The sequence below is a fragment of the Crocodylus porosus genome, unplaced genomic scaffold (genome assembly GCF_001723895.1).
Source record: "Crocodylus porosus isolate Cpor-Errol unplaced genomic scaffold, CroPor_comp1, whole genome shotgun sequence".
In the NCBI taxonomy this organism is placed as follows: domain Eukaryota; kingdom Metazoa; phylum Chordata; order Crocodylia; family Crocodylidae; genus Crocodylus; species Crocodylus porosus.
This window is the reverse complement of record NW_017728907.1, coordinates 2868455-2892339: the sequence shown is the minus strand read 5'-3', so window position 1 is coordinate 2892339 and position 23885 is coordinate 2868455. Positions and strand designations below refer to the sequence as shown.

Below are 23885 nucleotides of genomic sequence, written 5' to 3'. Positions count from 1 at the left end.
CGCTTTTCCAGGCTAAAGAGTCCCATGGCTCTCAGCCTGTCATCCTAAGATCTGTTTTCCTGACCTCTGATCATGCGCGTGGCTCTCCTCTGGACTCTCTCTCTCTCTCTATGCATGTGCCTAGGCTGATTTGGATGTGTATGTGCTCAAGTTGATAGTGTGTGTGTATGCACCCAGTTGATTTGTGTGTTTGTATATGTGCAATTGTGTTACACTCTCCTGTCTAAGAGCACAATATTGAGATCCTGAGAGTTGGCCTGACCCCACAGGGCAACAAAACCAGCATATTTCTTGATGCACTTTTGTGTGTCTGTTTAGTTCAGTATAGGGGTATTCGAGTGCCTTAGCTTTTGGCAAATTCCATTTCTGAAGCTAATATCTTTGGTATGAATGTAGCACAACGAATTTCTGTTTTAATGGAAAAAGGAAAAAACAGTATATGTTAAAATAAAAAGAGAAAACTGTGTTTTGGGAGTAGGTATTTTCATGCTTCTAAAAGCACATTGCAAACAGCATAAACAAAAAGATTGATAAATAGTTGATAGCATCTTTGAAGCATTAGCATTGGACTGTTTCTGTTTACCTTACTTCTCATTCATTGACCTGTTTTATACTTGACAATGATCATATAAAAATGGGCAGTGTAAATCCGGAATAGCATAAGGGCTTATAAAAACTAAAACCAGTAATATAAATAATGTTTAATGGATTAACTAGGGTTTCATGTGCATTTTGTATTTTGTTTAAGAGGATTAATGGGGATGTCTATGCACAGGCAGTTTGACAGCAATGTGTTTTCCCTGTCTTATATCCAGATAAATATTTGTGTGACTAGATGGTTAGTGAAAAATTTTGTGGCCTGATATTCCTGAAGCTTGAAGTTCTATCTTAATCTGCAGACTATGTACAAGGCAAAAAGTAGCTGAATGATATCATCTTAGATCAGCTCTATAATTAAATTTATGTCTATTCAGTGAGGAAGCACCTTTGTAGAGGCAGCCCGCAATGCAGCCAGTTTATACCAACTGTGGTGGATTTATTAGTGATTTAGACTGAGACCATCCATCTCAATTCATGTATAGTATTTACCTGAGCTTCAGTCTAAAGTTTTCAACTTTTAATCACCAGGGCTGAATCCAGCAGCCTTAGGTTCCACTACCAATCTTCTCCCACATTTTTGTCATCCTCCCTTCTCTTTTCTCAGAACCTGATGATTTTACATACTCAGAAATTCTGTCTTATGCAAATAAATTCTATACTTCAGGTTATTACTATGTCTAACAAATCTTCTCCTCCTGTCTCTACACCACATTTGCCCATTTTGTTACACATGCTTATGTTCGTTAACTCTACTGTGTGAGATCTTTCATTGTACAAGTGTCTTCAAGTAGCAGGCCTTGAAGTAGGTTTTGCATAGTATGAGTCTCTGTGCTGCAGTCACAGGTAGTTGAACCAATGGTGTAGCTTCACTTCTTTATTAGTTCCTTGGAGCATCCAACTCTGGTGTGTAGGTGGTTGAGACATTGCCACCTTTGCTATGGTTCATTAGCCCCTGGTGATAAGACTTGGCCACTGGAATGTTCATTTTTTTTGCTGTCCGTTTTGTATTTTCTTCAGTGTCTCATTCCACATCTGTAGTAGTGTCTCCTTGAGTGTGTCATTGTGAGGTTGGGTGCTGGAAGGTCCTGCATGACTTCAAGTGCTTATGTGCTATGGGATGGTTGCATAGTGGGCGTCTCGCATCTTTATTTTGTCTTTATCATTCTATCCTGCTGGTTTTCTGATGCCAGGTGGAGTGATACCCAACAGCAGGTACACGCTGTTTATGCTGGTAGGCTTCAGACATCCTTTAATGCACTGGCAGCTTTCATTCAGGATGGGGTCAGGGCATTTAGCACGTATGGATCTCTCCCATAGAGAACATGCATACTCAGCTGAGAAGCTGAGAGCCAGAGCAGTGGCTTGGATAGCTGAGGGGCTAGCTCCCCATTTTGAGTTGGTGAGCTTATATAAAAGTTTGTTACAAGTGCTCACCTTTGCTTTTGTCTTCATGATGTTTTCTTTGTATGGGAGGGTTCGACTGAGTGTGACTCCAAGGTAAACTGGGTTTGGATAGTTGAATAGTGGGGCTCTGGACCATGTAATGGTTGGAAGCTAGTGATTGGCTTCATGTTTTTTCAGATGGAAGGCACATACCAGTAAAAGCTCTGTTATCCGGCATCCCCTGGGAATGCGGGATGCTGGATGACAAAATATGCCAGTAAATTGAGTGGCTCCGGCCACTGCTTCTCTCGCCATGTCTGGGGTGTCCCTCCACCCCTTCCGCAGCATCGCCGTCCCTCCCACCACATCATTGCCCGTCCTGTGGGGCTCGCAGGGTGGCAGGCCCTGTACAGCCCCACACAGCCTGTTATGCCCCCGGGCCATGGGGGTTCGGCAGTGCGGGCTGCTTTGTCCCCTCCGGCTGTGGAGGCTTGGAGAAACTGGAAGTGCCACAGTGGGCACTTCCAGTTTCACTTTACCTTACAAGCCGGCATGCCGGTTAGTAGAGCATGCTGGCTTGTAAAATGCTGGATAGCACAGCTTTTACTGTACTTGTGTTTTTACTGGGTTAGCATGTAATTTAGTTTTCAGTGTAGTATGAAATTAGGCCAATTAGTGCCTCAGTGATTTTTTCCAACATGGCCAAGTCAGTGTTTTGGACTATTATGTGCAGGTTGTGTGCACAGAGGAAACGTTTTGTTTCCAAATAGATTGGTTGGTCATTAATATAGATGTTACATAGCAGCAGTGGAATTATGGTACGTTGGTGGAGGCCATTAGTCTGTTGCCTGGATCTGCTTCGCTTTCCATCCAGCTTTACAAAAAAAGGCCTGTTTTCAAGCAGGGTCTGGATCAGCTCTGTAAGGTGTAGATTTTTTGCCTTTCAGGGATCTTGTGGAGGACTTGTTTGTGGTTAACTGTTTCATAGGTGACTGTTAGGTCGACAAGCGTGGCTTTGGTGGTTTGGCCTTTTTTAAAACTGTCCTCCATATGTTGTGTTAGATTGAACAGCTGGCTTGTTGTTGATTTTTCCAGAGTGAAAGCTGTGCTGTTTGGGGATTAGGTGTTTATCCACATATGGGGCAAGCTGATTCAACATCAGTCATTTGTACAATTTGTATGTGTGGTACAGCAGAGAGATAAGTGTGAAGCTCTTTGGGTCTGATGGCTCTTTCCCTGGCTTTAGAAGAGCCACTACCTGAGCATGTCCCCATATCTTTTTTGACTGGCTGTGCATGAGTGGTGTAGGCAGAGGAGCGATTCTTGAGTCTGGGGTTCAAATGGCTTGATTTGTTCAGTAAGTATATTGTCAAGGCCGGCTGCTTTTCCTGATCTTCAGTTTATCAGATATGCATCAGTCTAATAGATCTGATGCACTTCTATGTGGTTTAGGGCTGTCCATCTTACAAGCGGCTGAGAGATGCATGCCTCCTCAGGCTGCACCAGCAGGGTTCATAAACCATGCAGATTACAGCAGGGTGAGCCACAGGCCTCTGACTTGCATGCCACATGGAAGCCCTTCCCTGGTGCACCACATGCCCATGTGGGTGCTTTCCCCTGCTTGATGTACTGCATACTCTCCTGGGCACTCCTTCCCCACTGCCTCTCAACTCTTACATTCACCCTCTACTTCCTGCACCATGCTGATGCTGCAGTGCCCCACTTAGGGGTAGGGGCGTGGAGGATAAGCTAGGAGACTGGCTACTATCACAGCCAGAGTGATGGGGAGAACAGTGCCTGGGTGGGAGCCTGGGGGCCACAACTTAACCTTTCACAGGTTACCAGTTGGGCAGCCCTGTATTAAAATATTTCCTTTGAACCCCAGGGGCCACAACTTAACCTTTCACAGGCCACCAGTTGGACAGCCCTGTATTAAAATATCTACCTGGAAAATATATATGGTGTTTCACATGACATACATTAAGAAGTCAGGATATCCTTTTATATTTGTAACTAAATGAAGGTTATTAATTTTTCTTGCTGAAGTACCTTCCCTAAAAGATGGTGTGTCAGCATTAAAATTCTAGCTTGCTGTACTTTTCAGGGCTCAGAAATAATTTTTATATGCTTTATTTCCCACATCCCTATAGCTCAGATGTGCTGTTCATGCACCAGTTGCCAATTGATCTAATCAAATGCTATCACACATTGATCCAATCAAAGAAATGTGCATGTTGTTACATGTTACCCTTAGGCTATACTAAGTGCTGTGGAATGTTAAACAGTGTTAGTGTTAGAATGAGCTTTGAGCCCTCACTGTAAGGCTTAATACCATCTCTCACTTGCACAATGATGACTTCTCACTAGAGAGCTTGTGAGCCAGGATGCTTGCTTTAGGTGCGGGTGGGGTGGGAAAGGTGCGCTGCAGGGGTGGGAGCATGGAGCTGGGAGGCCTAGCGGGATGGGAACTGATGAAATGAAGGAAATCAGCCACAGAAACATAATGAAAGAAATAAAATCCCAAAGAATAAAACTAAAGTAGTTTAAAAAAAAAAAAAAGAAAGATAAAATTTAAATAATAAATGTCTCATATATGTTAATGAATTGGGAATGGATTGAGGAATCATTTGGCAGGGGTTGTGCTGCCCCAGGGAGCAGGCAGTGGTAGGGAAACCTGTTTTTCTTTGGCTCATTTTGTGCCTCTAGTTGCCTATGGTTGACCAAAGTAGGTAGGTAATAGCTGGCTGCTTGCATGGGGTGGGAGGCAGAGTTGGCTGATACCAGTACTGTCCCCTAGGCAGTAGAGTTTTAGCAAGTGAAAAGTTTGTCCACACCTTGCAGGATGTCAGGGGTGGGGAAAGTGCATCCTGGAGGACTGAAAGTGGGTTGTTTTATCTCCCTAGAGCAGTTGCATGTTACTGTAACGTGAGCTGGGGAACACAATTCAAAGAAAAACCTTGCCTGAACTTTAAGATGCTTCAAGAGCGTTTAGAAATAGTTTTCACGCTTTAATCTGTGGACGTTCCTGTATTAAGAGCTCCTGGTATAGCCTAAGGGTGAAGTGTAACAACACCCAAACTTACTATGTCCTCAAGCCTAACATACTAAATGAATTCTTTTTTCATGGAAAATAGCTTTGTGGGATTGTGGAAGAAATTTTCCAGAATAAATATGATGATCCTTGTGGGGGGGAAATACTAAAGCATGCAACTAGAACAACAATAACAAAAAATCCAGAAGAAAACCCCCCCCAAGCAAACAAATAAAAATACCATATTGACACCCACACCTAAAAACCCAAACAGTTCGTATGGGGGAAAAATTCAGAGGAGTCCATCCATTTGTCATGACACAAAGTTCTTCACATATGAATTTATTCATACTTGGAAGTGAGCTGCTGTATGAGTCACTGATTTTTTTTTTTTTTTTTTTTTAAATGTACATAAAATCTAATGGTGAAGATGATCAAATGGGTATCAAGGTAAGTGGATGTCCTGATGCTCCTATGGATCTATATTTAAATACTTTTGAGTTTCAGTATTACTAGGAGTCAGGTAGGTTCAATATCCCACTAAACAAAACATCTGTGCTTCTAAGGGGCAGGATATAAATTCAAAACAGCAGTAATTTAAAATCCCCTCCCTTTGATTTCCTGGTGTACCTGCCATCTCTTTCCCAATCCCCTCCCCCCCACAACACATGCATTTTTTTGTAGTTGGATTGTAAGCTCTTTGGGGAATGCACTGTCTTTTATTTTTATGCCCCATGCAGCAAGAGCACAGTGTTGATACTAGTAAGGTACTGATCAGCACAGCCATTGTGTTTTGTAGTACAGTAATTAAGTAAAAAATGTGCCCTGTAAGCAGCAATGTGGAGTCCTGTACTGGGCATTCCTCCTGTATCACATTGCTGTGATTTCTGACATGGTGGCTGGATATTTCTCACCATTTCTTTTTTCCCATGAAGAAAAATATACACATTCTTAACATTACAACCTGTAGGTTTTGGATGATCACAACAACAGCACTACTTTAATTTTTGCAAATAAAATTAGCTGGTTCCATCTGTGTGCAGATGAATGTGACACTTGTACTATATAATATTTGGAAAATGCTCAGCATCCTTATGCTAGGAACCCTTATGCTTCCACCCCACTAGGAAGTGGTGATCAGCAGCTATCAAATTTAAAGAGAAGCTTGGGGTGAGAAATGAACCATAGCACTTTTTTTGCTTGCTGTGAAGGAATCTGACAGTACTTCCATTCCCCTGACTTATTCCACTGCATGGGACTTGGACACCTCCTTTCTACTGTGTGTGAGGAGGCTAGGAGAAGCTACATATAGAGGACTATCATGAAAGGTGAGGTTGCTATTACCAGGGTCATGAGCTAGTCCATCTATGTCAGTGGTTCTCCGTTTTTTGACACCCTCTCAGAAAATGCCAGCTCTTAGCTTTCACTTTTTTTCGACTACAGAACAATAATGAGAGATTTCTGTTGGAAATAATTCAGAAAGAGCACAAGTCAGACATTTTTTTTGAACTATGGATTTGTTTGAAATCTGTGGGCTTATTTTGTGAATCATTTAGGTATTTGAACACCTAACAGTGCTAATATTGTGCAGTAACTCCTGGCACCCTTAAGGTCCTCTTGGCACCCAAAATCCTGGTTGAGAATTACTGATCTATGTCTTTTCTCAGTGCTAAGAGTTGCATGATAGATAGTGGTTTCGGCAGGTCCGCTTCTGTTCTCTCATCGATAGGAAAGCATGTGTTAGGAAGTCAAAGGTGATGCTTAAAGGTAGTGTGGGATTTTTCTCATCATTGCAAACTTTGTTATAAATAAGCTAAGAGCAGCTATGAAGGAGAGTTTCAGAACAGTTGTTTTGGGGAAGACAGCTTGAGGTGCCCATGCTAGTACCAAATTTAGCAGGTAGATATTTCTTTTTTCCATAGGTTGCTAAGAGGGGAAGGTTGTTGGACAGGATATATATTCGTCTGCTGTTGTGTTAAATGGCAACTCTACTGTAGTTTCCTGAACCTGAAATGTTCATAGATTGGGCCAAATTCAATCTGTTTAACAACATTGTACTTATAGTTGATGGTTAAAGTAGGTTTAGGAGAGGGAGTTGTGGGACTACTCTTGTGACTTGAGAAGAAGAAAAAAAGGGAAGAATATTTTCTATATTTATTATTTTGTCCTGTTGCCGCCCCCTACTTTGAGTCTATTTGAATCAAAACTAATGAAGAATTTGTTTAAAGGCCAGTGCTATAACTTTAGCTAATATGGTAACGCTGAAAGAAATCTCAACAGTTAACAATCTCCAGGATGATTACCTGGAGCAACACTTGCTTGTATCTAGTCAATAATGAATGTGAATCTACTTGCTTGGTTTCTTTAAAACATTGGTATTTGATTTGTGAAACAGGGACATAATTAATTAAGTTTTGTGCCATGGATATGGGGTGGGAGTGATCAGTCTTAACCTGCCTCAGTGACTCAAAGACTCCAACTGTTGCTGCCTTGTTGCTCTTTGCTTGTTTTCAGCTGCTGTGGGATCAGCAGAGACTCCTTGGTAGTAGCAACCCTTATGGCACTCCCTCTGAGTTGGTACCTGGGTCTGGTGCCCTGCTTGACCTTCCCTATTGAACTGAAATAGTATATATTACACAGTAGTTGGTACTTGGTGTGTTATACCCTATTTTTCATGGTTTAAGTGTTTGCTTCTTTCAGTAGTTCGGAAGCCTTTGTTTGAATGACAGTGACAATTTCAGCTATTTATGGATGAGATTATGAAAAGAGACCAGTATTGGCTTAACCGTCTTCCCATTTGGGTCTGCCTACCCAATGGCTACTGTTTTGAAAATATCACCATTTAATCATTATAAATGCTAAGCTGGATTCCAAAGTATAGGAATAGATAGAAGAAGGTGTAAAGATTATAATAAAACATGGAAACTAAGACTTAGAACAGATTTCTGTCTCCATAAGTAGGGACCTACTTAAATTGTAGTGAGACAAAGGATTTTTCATGATCTGCTCATGATGCGCAGAGACAATTTTGTGGTGGCCCTGTCCCTTGTCACTCATTGTCCGAGAAGCAAAAACTGCATAATAAAATAGCAAATTCTGCAGAAATATTGTATAATTTACCATATTATTGTAAATCTAAGTATTAAATTTAAATCTAAATTTAAATTTATTATGAATATAAATTTATACACAATATGAATTGTAAGTTATATAATCATAATGTATTATTGGTGTTCTACATAAAGTTAAGAAATACTAAATAATGCTAACCTTGATGAAAACAATTCATGTTGGTTGTTAAATGCTAGCATACATCATCTACCAGCAGCTGCAGCTGACATCCTCTCTCTCTGTGGTGTGAACACCGAGATTGCATTTTCTGCGTCTACTGAATTGGTTGGAATTCTAAGGCAGTGTTTTGCCAAATTGTAGATGTGGAAACCAATCAGAAACAGATTCTCAAAACAGTCACAGTAAAAGGCAACTGGCCTTCTTTGACAAAGTTCATATAAGCAGCACCTTAATTGTCATTCTCTTTTTGCCATCCAGGGATAGCATTAAGTAGCTGAGGGTTAAAACTCAGAAAAGCCACCAGATTTGGGTAAAAATTGTGAACAGTACTAAAAAAGGAGGCAGCCGTTTGTTCAAACCAAAGTGCTATTGACTGATGGTACTTGTAGTACTGATTCAACTTCACAGCTATTGCCTGGAACAGTTCTTGTCTCTATTGGTTTTCACTTGGACAGTGTGGAAAGTTGTAATGCCATGTCTTTGACCCAGCTTATCAAATCCATCAGTTTGCTGTGTTCTTGGTGGATCAAAGCTGCCAACTTTCAAACCATGTTAGCTTTGTTAACTGGATCACATTTTCAGCCACAAACTCAACTTGATCTTCAGTGTTGTCCTGTTTTAAAAGATCATGTAGTTTAAACATACACTTTGTTCCAGGTGTGATTTCAAGCTTGTTGCATACAAATTGCTGGTAGAACTTAATATTCTTTGCGTGGTGACGAACAATGTTAAACCAAGCATTCCACCTGATAAACGCTGATTGTGGTGGAAGTGGCTAATAACATATGGCTGCAGCACTCATTTGATGTTCTCCTAATACAGCGCAACAAAAATATTCCTTAGATACCCATGATTAATCTAGTGAATTGGAGATAGTTCACTTCCCAATGACTTCACAAGTATCTGCTTCAATTAGCTCTGGTAAATAAAATGACCAAATCATAATTCAGTTTTCTGATGTGGCTGCAAAATTAATCTGAAAAATATCAAAATAAATCACTGCTTTAAAATGTATAGTGTGTACATTCTAAAAATGAATCCTACATCTATCTTTGTGTTGTGAATATGTATTAAAGTGATATCAAAGAACAAGAACACACTTTTTGTAGAAAATCAAGGCTTTCTGATCGGTGATTTAAATTGATTTAAATTGATTTGATTTAAAACAAATACACCTTGATCAGTGGTGAGAGGTGGGCCATATGAAGGGCAGCCCTCTCTGCCAATCAGCAGTGAGGGGTAGGGCCTCTGCAAAATGCCTGCAAAAGTGGCTCTGTGTGCTGTGAGTGAGCCACGAAAAATCCTTAGTCTCTCCCTGATTTAGGTAGATTCCCAGTTATCAATTTTCACCAGAAGTATGTTGGCAGCTTTGAATGCCTCCACTAGCTTGAATGTAGCTTTGCTGCTTGTTAAAATGCTTTCAGTGGTCCTTTTAAACATAGAGGACATTGTTGCTGGTTTCTTTCTGTGATTCTAAGCTTCTGTATAAGCCTTTTGCTTTATATACAATTCAAACTCTAAATTCATCCAGAGTGATGTTGCAACATGAACAAAAGAGTTTACCACCATCTGAATGCAAGGTTCCTATAGGGAACATGGTACATGATCCTGAACTGAAATTTATTTTGCTTTTTTGGATTTATTTTCACTCACCTTCAGGTTGCAGCATTGCATCTAGCTTCTTAAAAGATGGTACTGAAACATGTTGACTTTCTTGACTGGCTCCTTCACTTGGTCTATGTCACTAGCTCAGCCTCTCAGTAGCTCACACTCAAATCATGTGCTGTATGGCCACAGTGATTGTTTTGCTCTTCTTTTGTATTCTGCTAACCTTTTTGGGGGGGTTGATTCTGTGGGAAATCACAACCAACACCATTTTTCACCAAGATTGCTGTTCTTTGCAGTTTCCGCTAATATCGCAAAACCATGGTTTAAGTAGATCCCTATGCATGAGGTTTTCACCATCACTGCTACTACTACTTTATCAGTAGGTCTCAAAGTGCTTTACAAAGAAGTTGGTATCTTTTCCCCGTCTGTGTACTGGGGAGAACACAGAGAGACATTAGAAATTTATCCCCTCAAAATGTTCTTGTATCATTGAGCCTATCTGCGGTGCCTTAGCTGTATTCAATCGGGGAGTGTTGTGCATAATAAAGATTATCTTGCTTATCAGCTGTGTTGATTGGATGCACTTTGTCTTTGTGTAGTTGCACCAGGCATTTCAATTTATGCACCTTTGTCTGTTAGAGAAGCCTTAAAATGTGGTAAGCACAGCCCCTAGGACTAAACCCAGTGCTTTTTGTTGTAGATTTTTTAGGGTGACATAATTGGATATGCTTCTGGACAGTGCACTCTGCACATGTGCTTTAGCTGCAACTTTAAGTGCTCTGTTTTTCATTACAGCAGTGCTTTACATTAAGATTACCATTTTTTAAACAATGAATTGAGTATCTCAGGTCATGTAAGAGCTCTGAAGGTATGCACAGTCAAAACCACGAACAGCAGGGAGGAAACTACTGCAAAAAAACTGCCCCCTTCCTCAGAACTCCCTCTCCCTTTTTTTTTTTTTGTTAACATATTCTTTTTTGCCTTTTGAACAACAACAAATTCCAGTTAAGTACTACAAGCTCCTTTCCTTCAATTTCCCTCCAGTACACACACAATGCAACCCCATCCAGTGCAAACACATTGCCAAAATATTTGAGCATATGCTACTTTGCTTGAAAAATAGAACTGGATTTTAAGTACAGCTTTTGGATAATGAATAATATTTTGTTTTCATAATTGGATAAGGGATTTTGTTAAGGCTTTCCTCATGGTATGCTTAAACATGAGGTCCTGTTTTAGGTCTTGAAAAAAAATTCAGTTTTGTTTTTATCTTTCATTGTTTATATAGCTAGTGGTGTGCTGTACCGTGTGCAGTGCTAGATAGTTGAAGCTTTGTCTGCCTTTCCAAAATAATCCCAATATCTTAAGTCCTAGAAATTCACCAGAGATGAGACTCTAAGCCTAGGAATATTTTTTTTTCCTATGCTGCTATTTATTAATGCATTAAACATTTTTAGTGAACTTACGAGTGGTGCAATGATATGGGCAGTATGAGTATGAACGCTGCTTTTAGTAGTTTTGTATATTGAATATGTGCTTCTTTTCAGGCTGTACTTTTTCTTAAAGAGAAACCATAGTTTTTGCTTCCATAATGTAGCTACTTGCTATTGAATGCTGTTCTGTGTAGTTGAATGCTTTTATTAGGATGCATTTTTTTTTTACGCCAAGGCGGAAGTTTCTGAATGCTTATTGTCCCTTTTCTTTTACTAATTTTATTCCATCATTCTATTTTCCCTGTTTTTTGTAAAAGGGAAACAATAGGGAAAAGTTTAATTTTTCTTATTCTTCTGTCACCATTTATAAAAGCAGGCTGTCTGCTACAATGAATGGTTCATTATGTCATTCTTTTCAACCTACTCATTTCTCTGAGGCCCCTCGGTAGCCATATACACTTCTTTTTGCAAGACTTTTGGGGCATGTGGATAGCCACTTGTCTTACTGCATGACATGAGGAATGAATCAAACTTTGATGGACACTTTTGGAGGCTTGGTTAGTTTTGTCTGCTCTGTGCTGAGTCTGGTCTGGAGGCAGAACGGAAGGCATAGCCCTCTTTGCGTGAGGATAATAAACAGCTTGCTGATGAAAACAGTTGCCAGGTGAGACTTTCTCAAGGTTGCACAGACTGTCTGAACAGTGTTACAAATATTGGGTATATACAGATGTTCCGGGAAGTTAGATTGCATTAAAAATGGCCACCTGGTCTAATTTGGTTAGCCCAGATGCAGACCTTACAATTAGATTCCTAGTTATGTCAGTAAGTGTAAACTGCACACAAGGTCAGGACAGTTAGAACAGTCTAAAAATGTCTGACTCATTCTAAGTTAAGTTTTACCTCCAAGGTAGTTTCTATACTAGTTTCTGAACTTCTGTACAGTTCTGAGTGCAGCCCTGTGCAGCTACGCTCTCCCTGCCCCCATGACCCCCGCACTGGGCTTTTTGTAGCCTCTCCCAACCCTTCCCTCCACCGCCAGAGAGGCAACTCTCCATGGACCAGTTCTGCTGCCCCCCCCCCGGCCCCAGGTCCACCAAAATTTCCCACCCCTTAAATCATTTTGGGTGCTGCTCAGGAGTTGAGGAAGTAAGTCAGGGAGGAAGGGGAGGTAGGATCAAAGGAATTTGGTTTGCTGCAGAGAGGTTGTTCATCTGAGGACGAGGGAGGTTGGGGGCTAAAAATAGCCTCTGGTCCCAGGGAGGAGCCCCACCATCCCCTAAAGCTCCCCTGTGAGCCCTCCTGATCCCTGCCAAGCCCTTCCAGATCCCTCAATTCCCCTGTGGATTCTGTTTGCCCCCTGATCCCCCCTTCAGACCCTGCTAGGCCCCTCAATTCCCCTATGGACTCTGCCTGCTGCCCGATGCCCCGAAGCCCTCTCACAGATGTCTCCTACTCCCATGATCTCTCCAATCACCCCTCTCCCCTTCTTAGCTTGACTTACCTTAGAACAGGTGGTCATTTTTAACTTGATCTAACCTCCCCATAACCTCCCTGAATGTCTGTGTGTACTTGAATTAAAGTAATAGCTTAGGTTGAGAAATCCTTTCTTCTAGCTCACACAGCAGTGACTCTAAAGAATCTTTTGCAACTGAATGCTGGAGTCAGATTTGTGAAGGAATCACAGATAGATTACCAAAAAACACCTGTTTCAACAACAGCTTTACATTAGCCTTCTGTACCATGGCCTTCAGCACTTGGTCTCAGGCTTTATCCAGATTTGAATGAAGCTTTTTGTCAGTCGCTTATTCCTGGACCCAAGCTACAGTTTATAATTTCTCTGCAAAGTCCCCCTGGACCACACTATTTTATTTCTTTCTTACTAGTAGTTTTAGGAGAACTAAGAATACTTACCCATTCTTCTCCATGTGTGTTTCAGACATAAGTCAGGGAAGGGGAGGATGGATGTAGCTGAGTAGAGGTCTGAGGCTATATGCTGAGGAGGGAATAACAGATAAATTACACAAGTTAAAAAGTTGGGTAGGAGGAAGGGGAGGGAATGACCATATATCAGTTGCTCTGTGATTGTTTAGTGCATCTGTTCTGATTCTGTGGTAAGCAGTATTCAAACTTCCTCCTGAAGAAACATGGCTTAGTTACTGTGGCTTAGTTTTCACTTACTCTGGAGTAGAAGATGTATGAAACCGCTACTGCATAGCAGCTGATGTGCACCAAGTTGTTCTCCCCATCCTGTAAGTCAGTATAACTCATTCATCTGTCCACACCTTTAGGCAGATATCACCAAGAAAAGAAGCCCACTACAAATTGACAGTCATCTATGCAGAAAATAAATTTACAAGTTCAAAGAGCATAGGCACCCTCAGTAGTGGTGCTATCAATTCTCTGCACCTGGACTAGTATAAGTGATTGGGAACAGGTTCAAATCCGTAATGCGACAGAAGTTCAGTGCATGTAAACCACTTTCAAAATGGCCAAAACTGATTTAAGATAAACCTGGATGGATGTAGCATTAGACTTTAACTGATTTAGGTTAAATCAGTTTATTGAACTTGTGTCCCTGATCCCCTCCAGATTCCAGTTCACTCACAGTCCCCCAGCAGCTTACGATGCTTTGCATCTTCTCTGCAAATCCCTCCCCCTTGCAGGTTGGGCAGGCTAACCTTGGCCCAAGCTGTTTGCTTCAGCCAAGCAGAGAGGTGTGCTCTAGCACCCTCCAACTTCTGGGCTGAGCCACTGCAGGCATGTGGCTGCATTTCTGGAATCAAAAGTGAGTGTCTGTTCGTTTGCTTATCAGCACAATCTATGCAGCTTAGACTAAGCTGCAAAGATTGAACTGGTTTAGCCTCATGCCTTTTGACTGCCTGTACTTAGCTCTGGTGTTCATTATTTTATTTGAATGAATTAAAATATGACCTGCATCCACAAACAGTTTATGACTTCTTTTCTTTAAAGTTTGTCCAAAAGTGATTGGAATTTCTTTAAAGAAAGTTTATTATTAGGAGAATATGCATAATCTACTTACATGTCTTGTTTTAATTAAAAAGTAAATGAAAACAAAACCAAAAGCTAGCAAAATCAAAGAGAGACAATAAGGCTAAATTGAAAATGGAATTATGCGACGTATACAAAGTGTTAGCAGCTGTAACATGCTTGCAACTACACTTAAAAAAACCCAGACTGTTCATTTATCTACTCCGTGAACCCATGATGCCAGTCAGGGGTTCTGTTTGTACAGTTGCAACAAATTGTTATCTGAGCTTGAACCTTTCACTTAGTCTAAGTACAGACATTCAAAAAGCCTGAGGTGGAAGCCGTTTAAGTTTCATGCTTTAAGAGCTCTAGGGTAAGCTGGGAATGAACAGAACATGTTTGCCCACTGGTGCGGTGGGGGGCACACAGGCTGCCTGCACTGGCCAGGCCAGCAGGTTGGGGGTACTCCTGCATGCCTCCCAGCAGGCTGCTGGAGAATTCCAAACCTAGCCAGCCACACCCGATTGGCCAGCAAGACCCTGCTCCCTAGCCCTGGCCCAGTGCCAGCAGCTGGCTGTCAGTAGCAGCAGTGGGAGGGGGTGGACAGAGGCACCACCATGTGGACCTGCCCCCCCCGCCCCAAGCCACAGCTTTGCGGGGGGAGGCTGAGTGGCAGGGTCTTCCTTCCCCCTTGTTGCCCAGCCTAGCTGTCCAACACATCTCTGCTCTTCAGCTCTGTCTCCCTGCAAGCGGCCAGCTGTCAGATGGTGGGAGAGGAAATGGAGGGCCCTGCTGCATGGGGCCCTTCCCCACACTGTACTGGCTCACTTCTGGGGGAGCCAGGCCCATGTGGCAGGGGCCTTGGTTCCTCCCCCCTCCCCCCTGCCATTGAAGCTGTCTTCTCATGGGGGGCGAAGCTAAAGAGGGAAGCCGTGCTGATCAGCTGGGCTTGAAAGTTGGTGGGGGGGGGGAGGGAAGCCCCGATCATGCAGTGTCCCTGCCCCTAGCTATGCTGGCTCAGGCTGGGGCCTGGGCTGGCCCCTCCTATCTTGCTGCCACTGACAACTGGTGTGGCCCCCAGCCCTGCCCCTTTGTCTGTGGCTGGCTTTCTGAGAGTCCATGTGGGTGGAGTAGGCAAGCACAGCTGAGGCTAGTGTGCTGTACCATGAGCAGGAGATAGCGGGGCCTGCCTGTCATGCCAGGGGACTGCAACCTAACTTCAATTGGCAGGAGATCTGGTACGGAAGTTCGATAGACTGGTCTAACCTAAATCACTTAACTCTGATACTACATCCATCCAGGTCTATCTTAGACTGGGTTCTACCATTTTTAAATTGGTCTATGTGCACTGAACTTTTGTACTGTTAAGGGTTTAGAACAGTTTTCAGTCACTTTTACTGATTTATATGTAATGTCTGTACCTGGCCTTAATTTAGTGTGTTTTGCTTTACCCTTCTGTAAAATGGCGACCAAAAAAGATTTGTTTACTCAGGCTTTTTCTTCATTTGGAAGTTCTGAAGAAGGATAGAAGGATTTACAGAGTTAATCATGGCAATGTATTATTTATTAATCAAATATTGATGACTCTGTTTAGTATCAAGTTGAATGATACCAACTTTTAATTATGGGATGAAAGTTGATGTGGCACACCATTAATATTGCTATTTGCTGCCACATTTTCATGACTGTTTTTTGTAATTTGACTTTATTTGTCTAGTTAGATGCATGAGGTCCTTGTATCACACTGCAGATCTGCTGTTATGATCACCATATCTCTGCTGTGTTTTCCTAGGCCACTCATCTCTTTTCCCATTCCCAGAGGGTTATGCTTTCATTAGAAAAGTAGGTAGAACTCACAAAGAATATTGTCTTATTATCAGGGGAAGGCAGATGGTGAGAATTTTCAGCATGAGTTCATGGCAACCTTTGCTGGAATAATGTGCTCTTGACATCAGCAGCTGTGTAATCACTATAGAGTTGTCTGGCTACATGTCATTTTTCACATCTGTCAGCTAAATTAGGGATTCAGATGTAAATGCAACACTTCCTGGAGATGACCTTGGGTCTCGAAGTCAATGAATCAATTACCAAAAGACACACATGTATCATCTATGTCAGATAGATACATTTTGACCCACTAGATTTATGGGGAACTTTTGCTATTTTCCTCAGAGCAGCAAAAGGTAACATAATTTTTGAAGTGTGAATCAGCCAAGAATATATAGGTTCTGAATTTGGTATTGTTTTTTAAAGGTGCATAATTCTGAGTGGGGCAAATGAGGTGATTTCCCTTTTTGTTTTTCCAGCTCCTTGCAAATGGAAACATCTTATTTAGTGCGCAAGTGTAAGTGGCAACATCTGCTTTTATGCTTATAAGTCACTTTTATGCTATTTTGACAAGGGTCATAAGTCCACAGATTGGTAGAATGTGCATGTCTTTGTATATTATGATCTTCATTTTATTTAGGTATTTCAATTAAACAAGCATCTCTCCAAAACTCTAGACATTAATGTACATCCAAAGAATTTTTGCCCATCCCCAAAAGCTGTCTTCCTACCATATAAAACTGTTCTAGCTTAATCCACAATTCAGTATAACATATTTGGATTGCCCATTCTTCTCCCTGTGTGGAAGACAGGGAAAGGGAGAATGGATGTAGCTGAGCTGAGATCCAAGGCTGTATACTGAGTAGAGGCTTCAGAATCTATTAATAACAATGGAGGAAATGGGCAGGAAACAAATTTTGCAAGTTAAAAACTTGGGTGGGGGGAAGGAAGGGAATGACCATGTGTCAGCTGCTCTGTAATTGTTTAGTGAACTAGTCCTCAATCTCCGGCTTGCAGCACAGATCCTATCTGTGGCACCCTGTCATTCAGCCTGCAGGGCTTCCTGCAGGACCGTGACCCTGCACGCTAGATAGGGCACGTTGGGTGTAATTGGGCCTCATGTCGGCACACGAAGTTGCAGTGTGGTGTGGGGCCCAGAGTTTTATCCTGGCATGTTAGATCAGGTGGAAGCATTGTAGGGACTCATGGACACTGATCCTGGCATGTGGGACTGGGCAGAGGTAGTGTGGCGCCTCTGGGGCTTTGATTGTAGCATGTGAAACTGGGCAGTGGTGGTTTGTGGCCCTTGGAGCAGGTGTTGTCTGATACAGCCTGTGGACCAGTCCCATCCTCCTCATCTAGCCTGCAGAGCCAAAAGGTTGAGCATCTCTGGTTTAGTGCGTCTGCAAACTTTTATTTTGTATGCACAGAATAGCAGGATATATAAATTTCAACAATCATCCTTAGGCGCAAACCCTGGCAATATAGACTAAATGTACAGTTTACAGTTTTCCCTTGAAATTTAATGTATCTTGGCCCAAGAGGCAAACATTTTCTAGTAAGAGTCATTTGCTGCTTGCTTTTCTGGTTTTAAACCAAGGAGTTGAAAGGTACTTATTACTTTATCTGATTTCCAGTCTGTGATGCAACATGAGATGAAAGGTGGCCCTTTATCCAGATTCTTTATTACTTGCTCAGTGTCTAAAAACAGTTAGGGCTCTAGTTGTGTTTTACCTGTACATTTCATTAAGAAACCAACTAGAAGTCTATTCAGGTTTCAGAGCAATGTGCTCTTGACTAAACTATTGCATATTAAACAGGCCATCTTGTTCTGATCATCTTCATCAGCTGAAGATTCTCAGTGTGCTTCAGGTACAGCCACATGAGAAATCAATTCTTTAAGTCAGAGGTCAAGAACCTTTTGCCCATGGGCAAGATTCAGTCCACGAAGAGATTGATTTCAGCCTGCCAATCATGCCACAAAATTATATTGACAGAAGTTTATATATCCCAATGTAAGTAAGTTCTGTACATATGAAATAAAGGTTTGCAGACCAAACAAAAAATGCTATATCCTTGGCAAGTACAAGGGAGAAATCTTCAGCTGAGCCAAGAGCACAGAGCACATACTAACTCTGCCATTTCTTCTGGCCGAGATGTCATCTCCTTGATTTTTACATGGTTGAGTCTCAGCCAGCTAGCTGTCATCCAGGCACACACAGATCTTATACTGACATTGAATAAATCTTTCAAATGTACTGAAGGGAGCTGATGGAACTGACATGTCGACCCGAGTAGAGAGGATCCTTTCACCCCATAACATCTTCAAATACAAATTAAACAGGAAGGGTGACACAACAGAGCTATGAGTGGGAAAGAATAGGGGGAGGACAAAGATACTAGTTGAAAATAGACTGTGTAGGACACTACATGAGTGATTAGGATGGTTTGAAATCCCTTGGAGGAGACCTCAGTTTACTCTGGGTATATCTGTACTGTTTCCACAATGACCTCAGGAACTCTACTCGTGAGCACATCCCACTCACCCACACCTGTACATGCCAAAGCTGGCGATGAGGCAGAGGAGCTATCCCTCAGGGCGTCCCTGCTGCTGTTCTCAAGCTTGCTGTCTCCAGTGTGCTTGAGTGCAGTCAAAGGGGGCACTTGCAGATATTCCCCAGAGTAGTTTTACAGACTTTCAAAGGAGTTCAGCCTGTAATGAGGCCAAAAGTATTCTAGTGGCTGGTGTAATCTTTTTCAGGTACATGAATGGCTGTTGCAGTACGTAGAAAATCTATCTCAGAGGGAAGGTTTTTATATTCATTTCAACCTGTAACATAATTAGCATGCTTTTGGTCAGAACTAATGACCAGCTGACATATTGGGTAGCTTGCTATATTGGGTAGCTTGCTGTTTATGTAGTTAGCCAAAAAGAACTGATACACTGCCTAGTTTTATGCATCTGAGGTGTTTCTCACAGTAACAAGCACAACTTTACAGTAAGCATTTGCTGGAGTAAATCCAAAGTTAGGGGTCAAAATTACAATATTTTCTCATATACAACACGTGCCATTTCCCTCCAAATCAGTCCCCAAAGACTGGTGGTTGTGTGTATTAAGTGAGAGGTTTTTTCTCACGGGGATGGAAGTATCCTGCTTTGATTCCTGTTCCACAGTGCAGTAGCTGTTGTAGTTCTGTTCAGGCAGCTTAGGGAGTCAGTTGACTTAATGGCTCATTATTCTTCACTCCAGAGGTGTTAATGATCATCTCTCCTTTTTAAACTTCTTGATATTCCACTAATCAAGATAACCTTTCTTGGAGCAGTTTTGCTGTGTGCTAGCTGCTCCTGGTCTCTCTTCTCGTGTTTCACAGCTTTGGCGACTCTTAGGTCTTTTCAAAATCATAGATTCGCCCATGGAGACCAGCCTTTGGTAGCAGCTAGTTTCAGTTTTAGTTGAGCAGGAAAGGGAGGGTGGGTCAATTGAGGATTAGGTTCTGTTCCTGCTCTATGTACCCATCACTTTGGAAAAAGCTTTTTTTTTCTTCATTTTGCCTTCCAAAATTATGTATGTATCATATTCTGGGGTCTGTTTATATGCAGGAAAAATACAGTAACAAAACATTCACTTGCTGAGATTATAAAATGAAAATTAACCTAGATAAATTTTATAAGTGGCTAGGCACATCTATAGATGGAGGCTGTTGCCTGTTTAGGGGACAGATGTGGCTTCTATATTACGTTGCAATACTTATTTTTATGTCTCCTCCAAAATATCAGTGCAAAAAAGATTTTAAAAGGCTAGTTTTAAGGCTGCATTTGAAATATGGGGCTTTCAGGTCAACTGTTCTGACAGAGATAGAAAGACAGAAAAGCAAATGAAAAAGAAAATAAAAAGCCCAGTATAACAAACTAGGAGAAATCTCCACTGCAAGAAAAACAAAGTTCTTCCTGTAGTGGGCTACTGCTGTAAGCATGTGCAGAAATAGCGGATGATATACTGAAGAATATTGTTTCAGGAAATTTCAAAACAATATTTAATTAGAGGGCACAAGAGTACTTATAAACTACAGTGAATTAGCTTCTGGTAATCTGCTGATAAACAGCTGCTTAATATATGTGTGTGCACGTGTGTGGCAGTTGCAAGTCATTTGAAATAAAAATAAATGCTAAGTAAAAAAAAAAATCCACTGTTGGAGTACTGGATGAAATAATAAGTTAATGCTCATTGCTCTTGCCAACTCTGCTTGAAACAAATGAATCAGGAGTACATCATCCACCAGAGATTAGTGTACACAAGGAATGTGTTTCCTTGTGTAGTGTTTTATTTTTAAATGTACCACCCTGTTTTGCATAAGTTGATCATCTACTGAAAAACTTGGATGTTATCTTCTTGAAGTGCTGTGTGCTTTCATAATGGCTTTGACAATGATGTGTACTTCTGTGGAGCTGCATCACTTCTGTCCCCAAGACTTAAAATCACTATATAGATCACTTAAAAGCGCTATATAGATCACTTAGATATGCTGTAAGAGTAGAGTTTTCTCTTAATTTTCTTGAGTTTTTCAAGTGCTTGTCCATTTGTTGCTTAGGTCTGCTGTATCTGATTCTTTCTCAAAGGCCTATGTGATATCTAAAAGTTTGTGTAAATTCATCATCCAGTAACCCTCTAGTAACCCTCATTCATGGATATACATCTGTTTGTGTTGGGAATTGTACAAACAATTCCCTTCCCCAAGGATCTTAAATTTTGTAAGTTAGCATCTGGAATCAAGACCCTGAAACCCTTTGACATAGATGTGCAAAAAGTTACTGGAAGGTGAAGGACAGCAGGGATTTGCAGTGTCTCAGCTTTTCTGTGGTCACTTCCTATGTGTACACTTTTACCCTATATTAGTAGCAAAGTCCTTGAAGGCCAAGAGTTTGTACATACTGAGGGGTAAGAGCATGTATGTAGGCAATTTATTGTGAAGCACCTGACATCTTGTAAGTCTTTGCCTGACTGCCCACTTGTTTGTGTTGATATCCTCAGCTCAATTGTGCAATGCAGCTTCTTGTGAATATGGTCTAATGGGATGAAGTATTTAAATCGTCCAGTATGAAAGAAGGATATAGGATCTTGAAAGATTCCATAGTTTGAGTTAAATAAACTATATAATTCCTCTTAAATACAAGAATGCAAGGGAAGAGAAACATGACAAAGCCTTACGTGCAGAGTGCAGACTTTCTCATTGTGGTTTCTGATGCAACAAGCTGACCTAGCTGGTACAGCATGAGATCTAGTAAAATCACACAATGTGTATAGCAAGTATTGAAACTAGTGTTGGTCAGAAAAACTGTGATAAAACTTTTATTAGAATTTGTTAATTTCTTGATATGAAATTCCTTTCTCTTCCCAGTAGCTTTCCCATCTCCTTGGTGGCTGAAAGCTTAAATTGCTTTGCTCCCTAGCTGCTGGCAGGCTGATGTGAAGTTACAAGTGTGAAACCCCTGCAAGTCTTACCTACCAAGCCCCCAGGTTTGTAGGGCTCATGGGTCCATGCATCTTCCAGATCCCATGACTTGAGGGCAGCCAGCAAGTGGACTGCCTTGAACTCAAGGCTTCTGGGGCCACCAGGATCCACAGCTCTGTAATAACCCACCAGACACACTGTGAGGACTTTATTTCCTTTCTTGGAGTATTCTGTTCTTTGAAAAGAATTATTTTTCTTGCCCAGGTCTACTGCTAGGTCTACTTTCTACATTGTTTGTGAAAATTAAATATGTGGATAGACTGGAGTTAGGCTAAGTATAATGACCAGCAATGTAGTTGCCTGTAGTCTATGAAATTGGATAAATCTATTTGTGTAAACTGAGATAATGTGTGGCTCTCTTTGTGTTTGATAGTTTGCTCTTTTAATAAGAGCAGCTTAACTACAAGTATGCAATCTTCTATTTCAGGGTTGTCCAGGTTCTAGACTGAGGGAGATTGCACATCATGGGCTGCAGACCCTTGGGTACCTCCTTTCCCCAGCCCTGGTTTCCCCCCTTTTATTTCATGTGTCAAAAGAAAGCTTTTATTTGTAACGTAAGTCTAGTTTAATATAGCCTGGATGTAGCTCTGGTTCCACTGAAATTGTGACCATTAGGTCTGTAAGGCCCTTTTTTCCTGGAATATATTAATTGCCAATCTTTTGGGCAATTGAGGTGCAAGGTAGCACAAATTATTTATAATGCAGAACATGCTTCCAGTTGTGAGCAAAGTATAAATTGGCCTTGTATCACAAATGAATGCAGAATAGTTTTTACATATGCTACCAGATTAAGGTTCCTTCTCTTGCCTATCTTCTTATTGAATGTCCTAGTATAGGGGTTGTGAACCAGGGGTGCGCGTACCCCTTGGGGTACTTGCGAAGGGCCTATGGGGTATGTGCAGGCAGGCAGGGACAGAGTGCTGCCACGCGCCATCTCGTGCTACCGCACAGGTGCTGCCTGCCCAGCCAGATGCAGAGGGCAGGGAAAGCTCACACACAGTGCCTGTCACTGCTCCACGTTTGGCTGTGTGCTAACCCCCAGCCCCGCTCTGTCTGGCCTCATGTACCCTACCCCTCGTCTGCCTTGCTCCACATCTGGCTGTGCACTGCCCCACCTTCCCTTCTCTGCGTCTGGCTACCAGGGGTACACTGATCCAAAAAGGTTGAAAACCTCTGTCCTAGTATACCCACATGAAGTTTCTTCTTGGAATGAAACGCCAAGAACTTAGACATTTTCTAGAGAGTAGCTGAGGCTATATGTGCTTCTGACTCATTTATTTTATTCCTAAAAATGTGTTTCTGCTTATGATTTATCATATGGCTCCCTCTTCTGGTCAATGAATAAAAAACATGAATGATTTTTTTTTCTCAGTCTTTCTCTCTTGGAAGAAAACCTTTTGTGGCAGTCTATAGGATTAAAATCTGATTAATGTCACATTCATGTCTCATTGAAATTGGAATGCATTTAATAGATTTTTCTGAACAATTTTTCTATACATAGCTTTTTGATTATTTGAATGTTGTTCTGAAAACTTATTTAATTGGATTCTTTTTTTGAACCTATTAAAACTTGTAAATCAGAGACATCTTGCTCTTCCTAACCTACTACTAAAAAAATCCAAACCAAAACAAAGAACACTTGGGATGTAATCCTGTGAAATGGTGAACATCCTCAATGCCTATATAATTCCATGGGAGTTGAGGGCATGCAGTGCTTTGCACAGTATTTATTTATGATATGTGGTATAAACTAAGCACAACCTTATTACAAAATTGAAAAGGGGAACAAAATGTGGACTAGTTTCTCATCTCCAACTATAAACATATTTTCTCTTCCATTCTTTGTAGGTCATAGAAACACTCTCAAAACTTTCCCGCACTCCTATTGCATTAACTACAGGAATAAGGTATGTTCTTGCTGTTATAATGGACTTGTAGACTGCTTTGGTTATTGTTAATTTGTATGAAATAACATTTATTATGATAAACAGTTAAAAAAAAAAATACAGGTTTTGAGGTAGAAAAAAATTGCAGTGATTTTGGTGCTACTTATTACTTATAGGTTTCCTTTATTCTCTTGAGTAGAACTAGCAATCATGCCTTTAAAAATCTTAAATTGTTTTGGGATTTTTATTTATAGCTTTTATTTACACACACACACACACACACACACACACACACACACACACACACACACACACACACACACACAC

General features: G+C 41.2%; 1 protein-coding gene across 1 annotated transcript in view; it reads left to right on the top strand.

Moving 5' to 3' along the window:
* VAV3 (vav guanine nucleotide exchange factor 3) overlaps nt 1-23885 on the top strand; it is a 220281-nt gene that overhangs the window by 30699 nt on the left and 165697 nt on the right. Inside the window, exon 2 of the mRNA XM_019530656.1 lies at nt 23521-23579. Within this exon, the coding sequence (XP_019386201.1) occupies nt 23521-23579 (59 nt within the window). The remainder of the gene's footprint in view (nt 1-23520; nt 23580-23885) is intronic.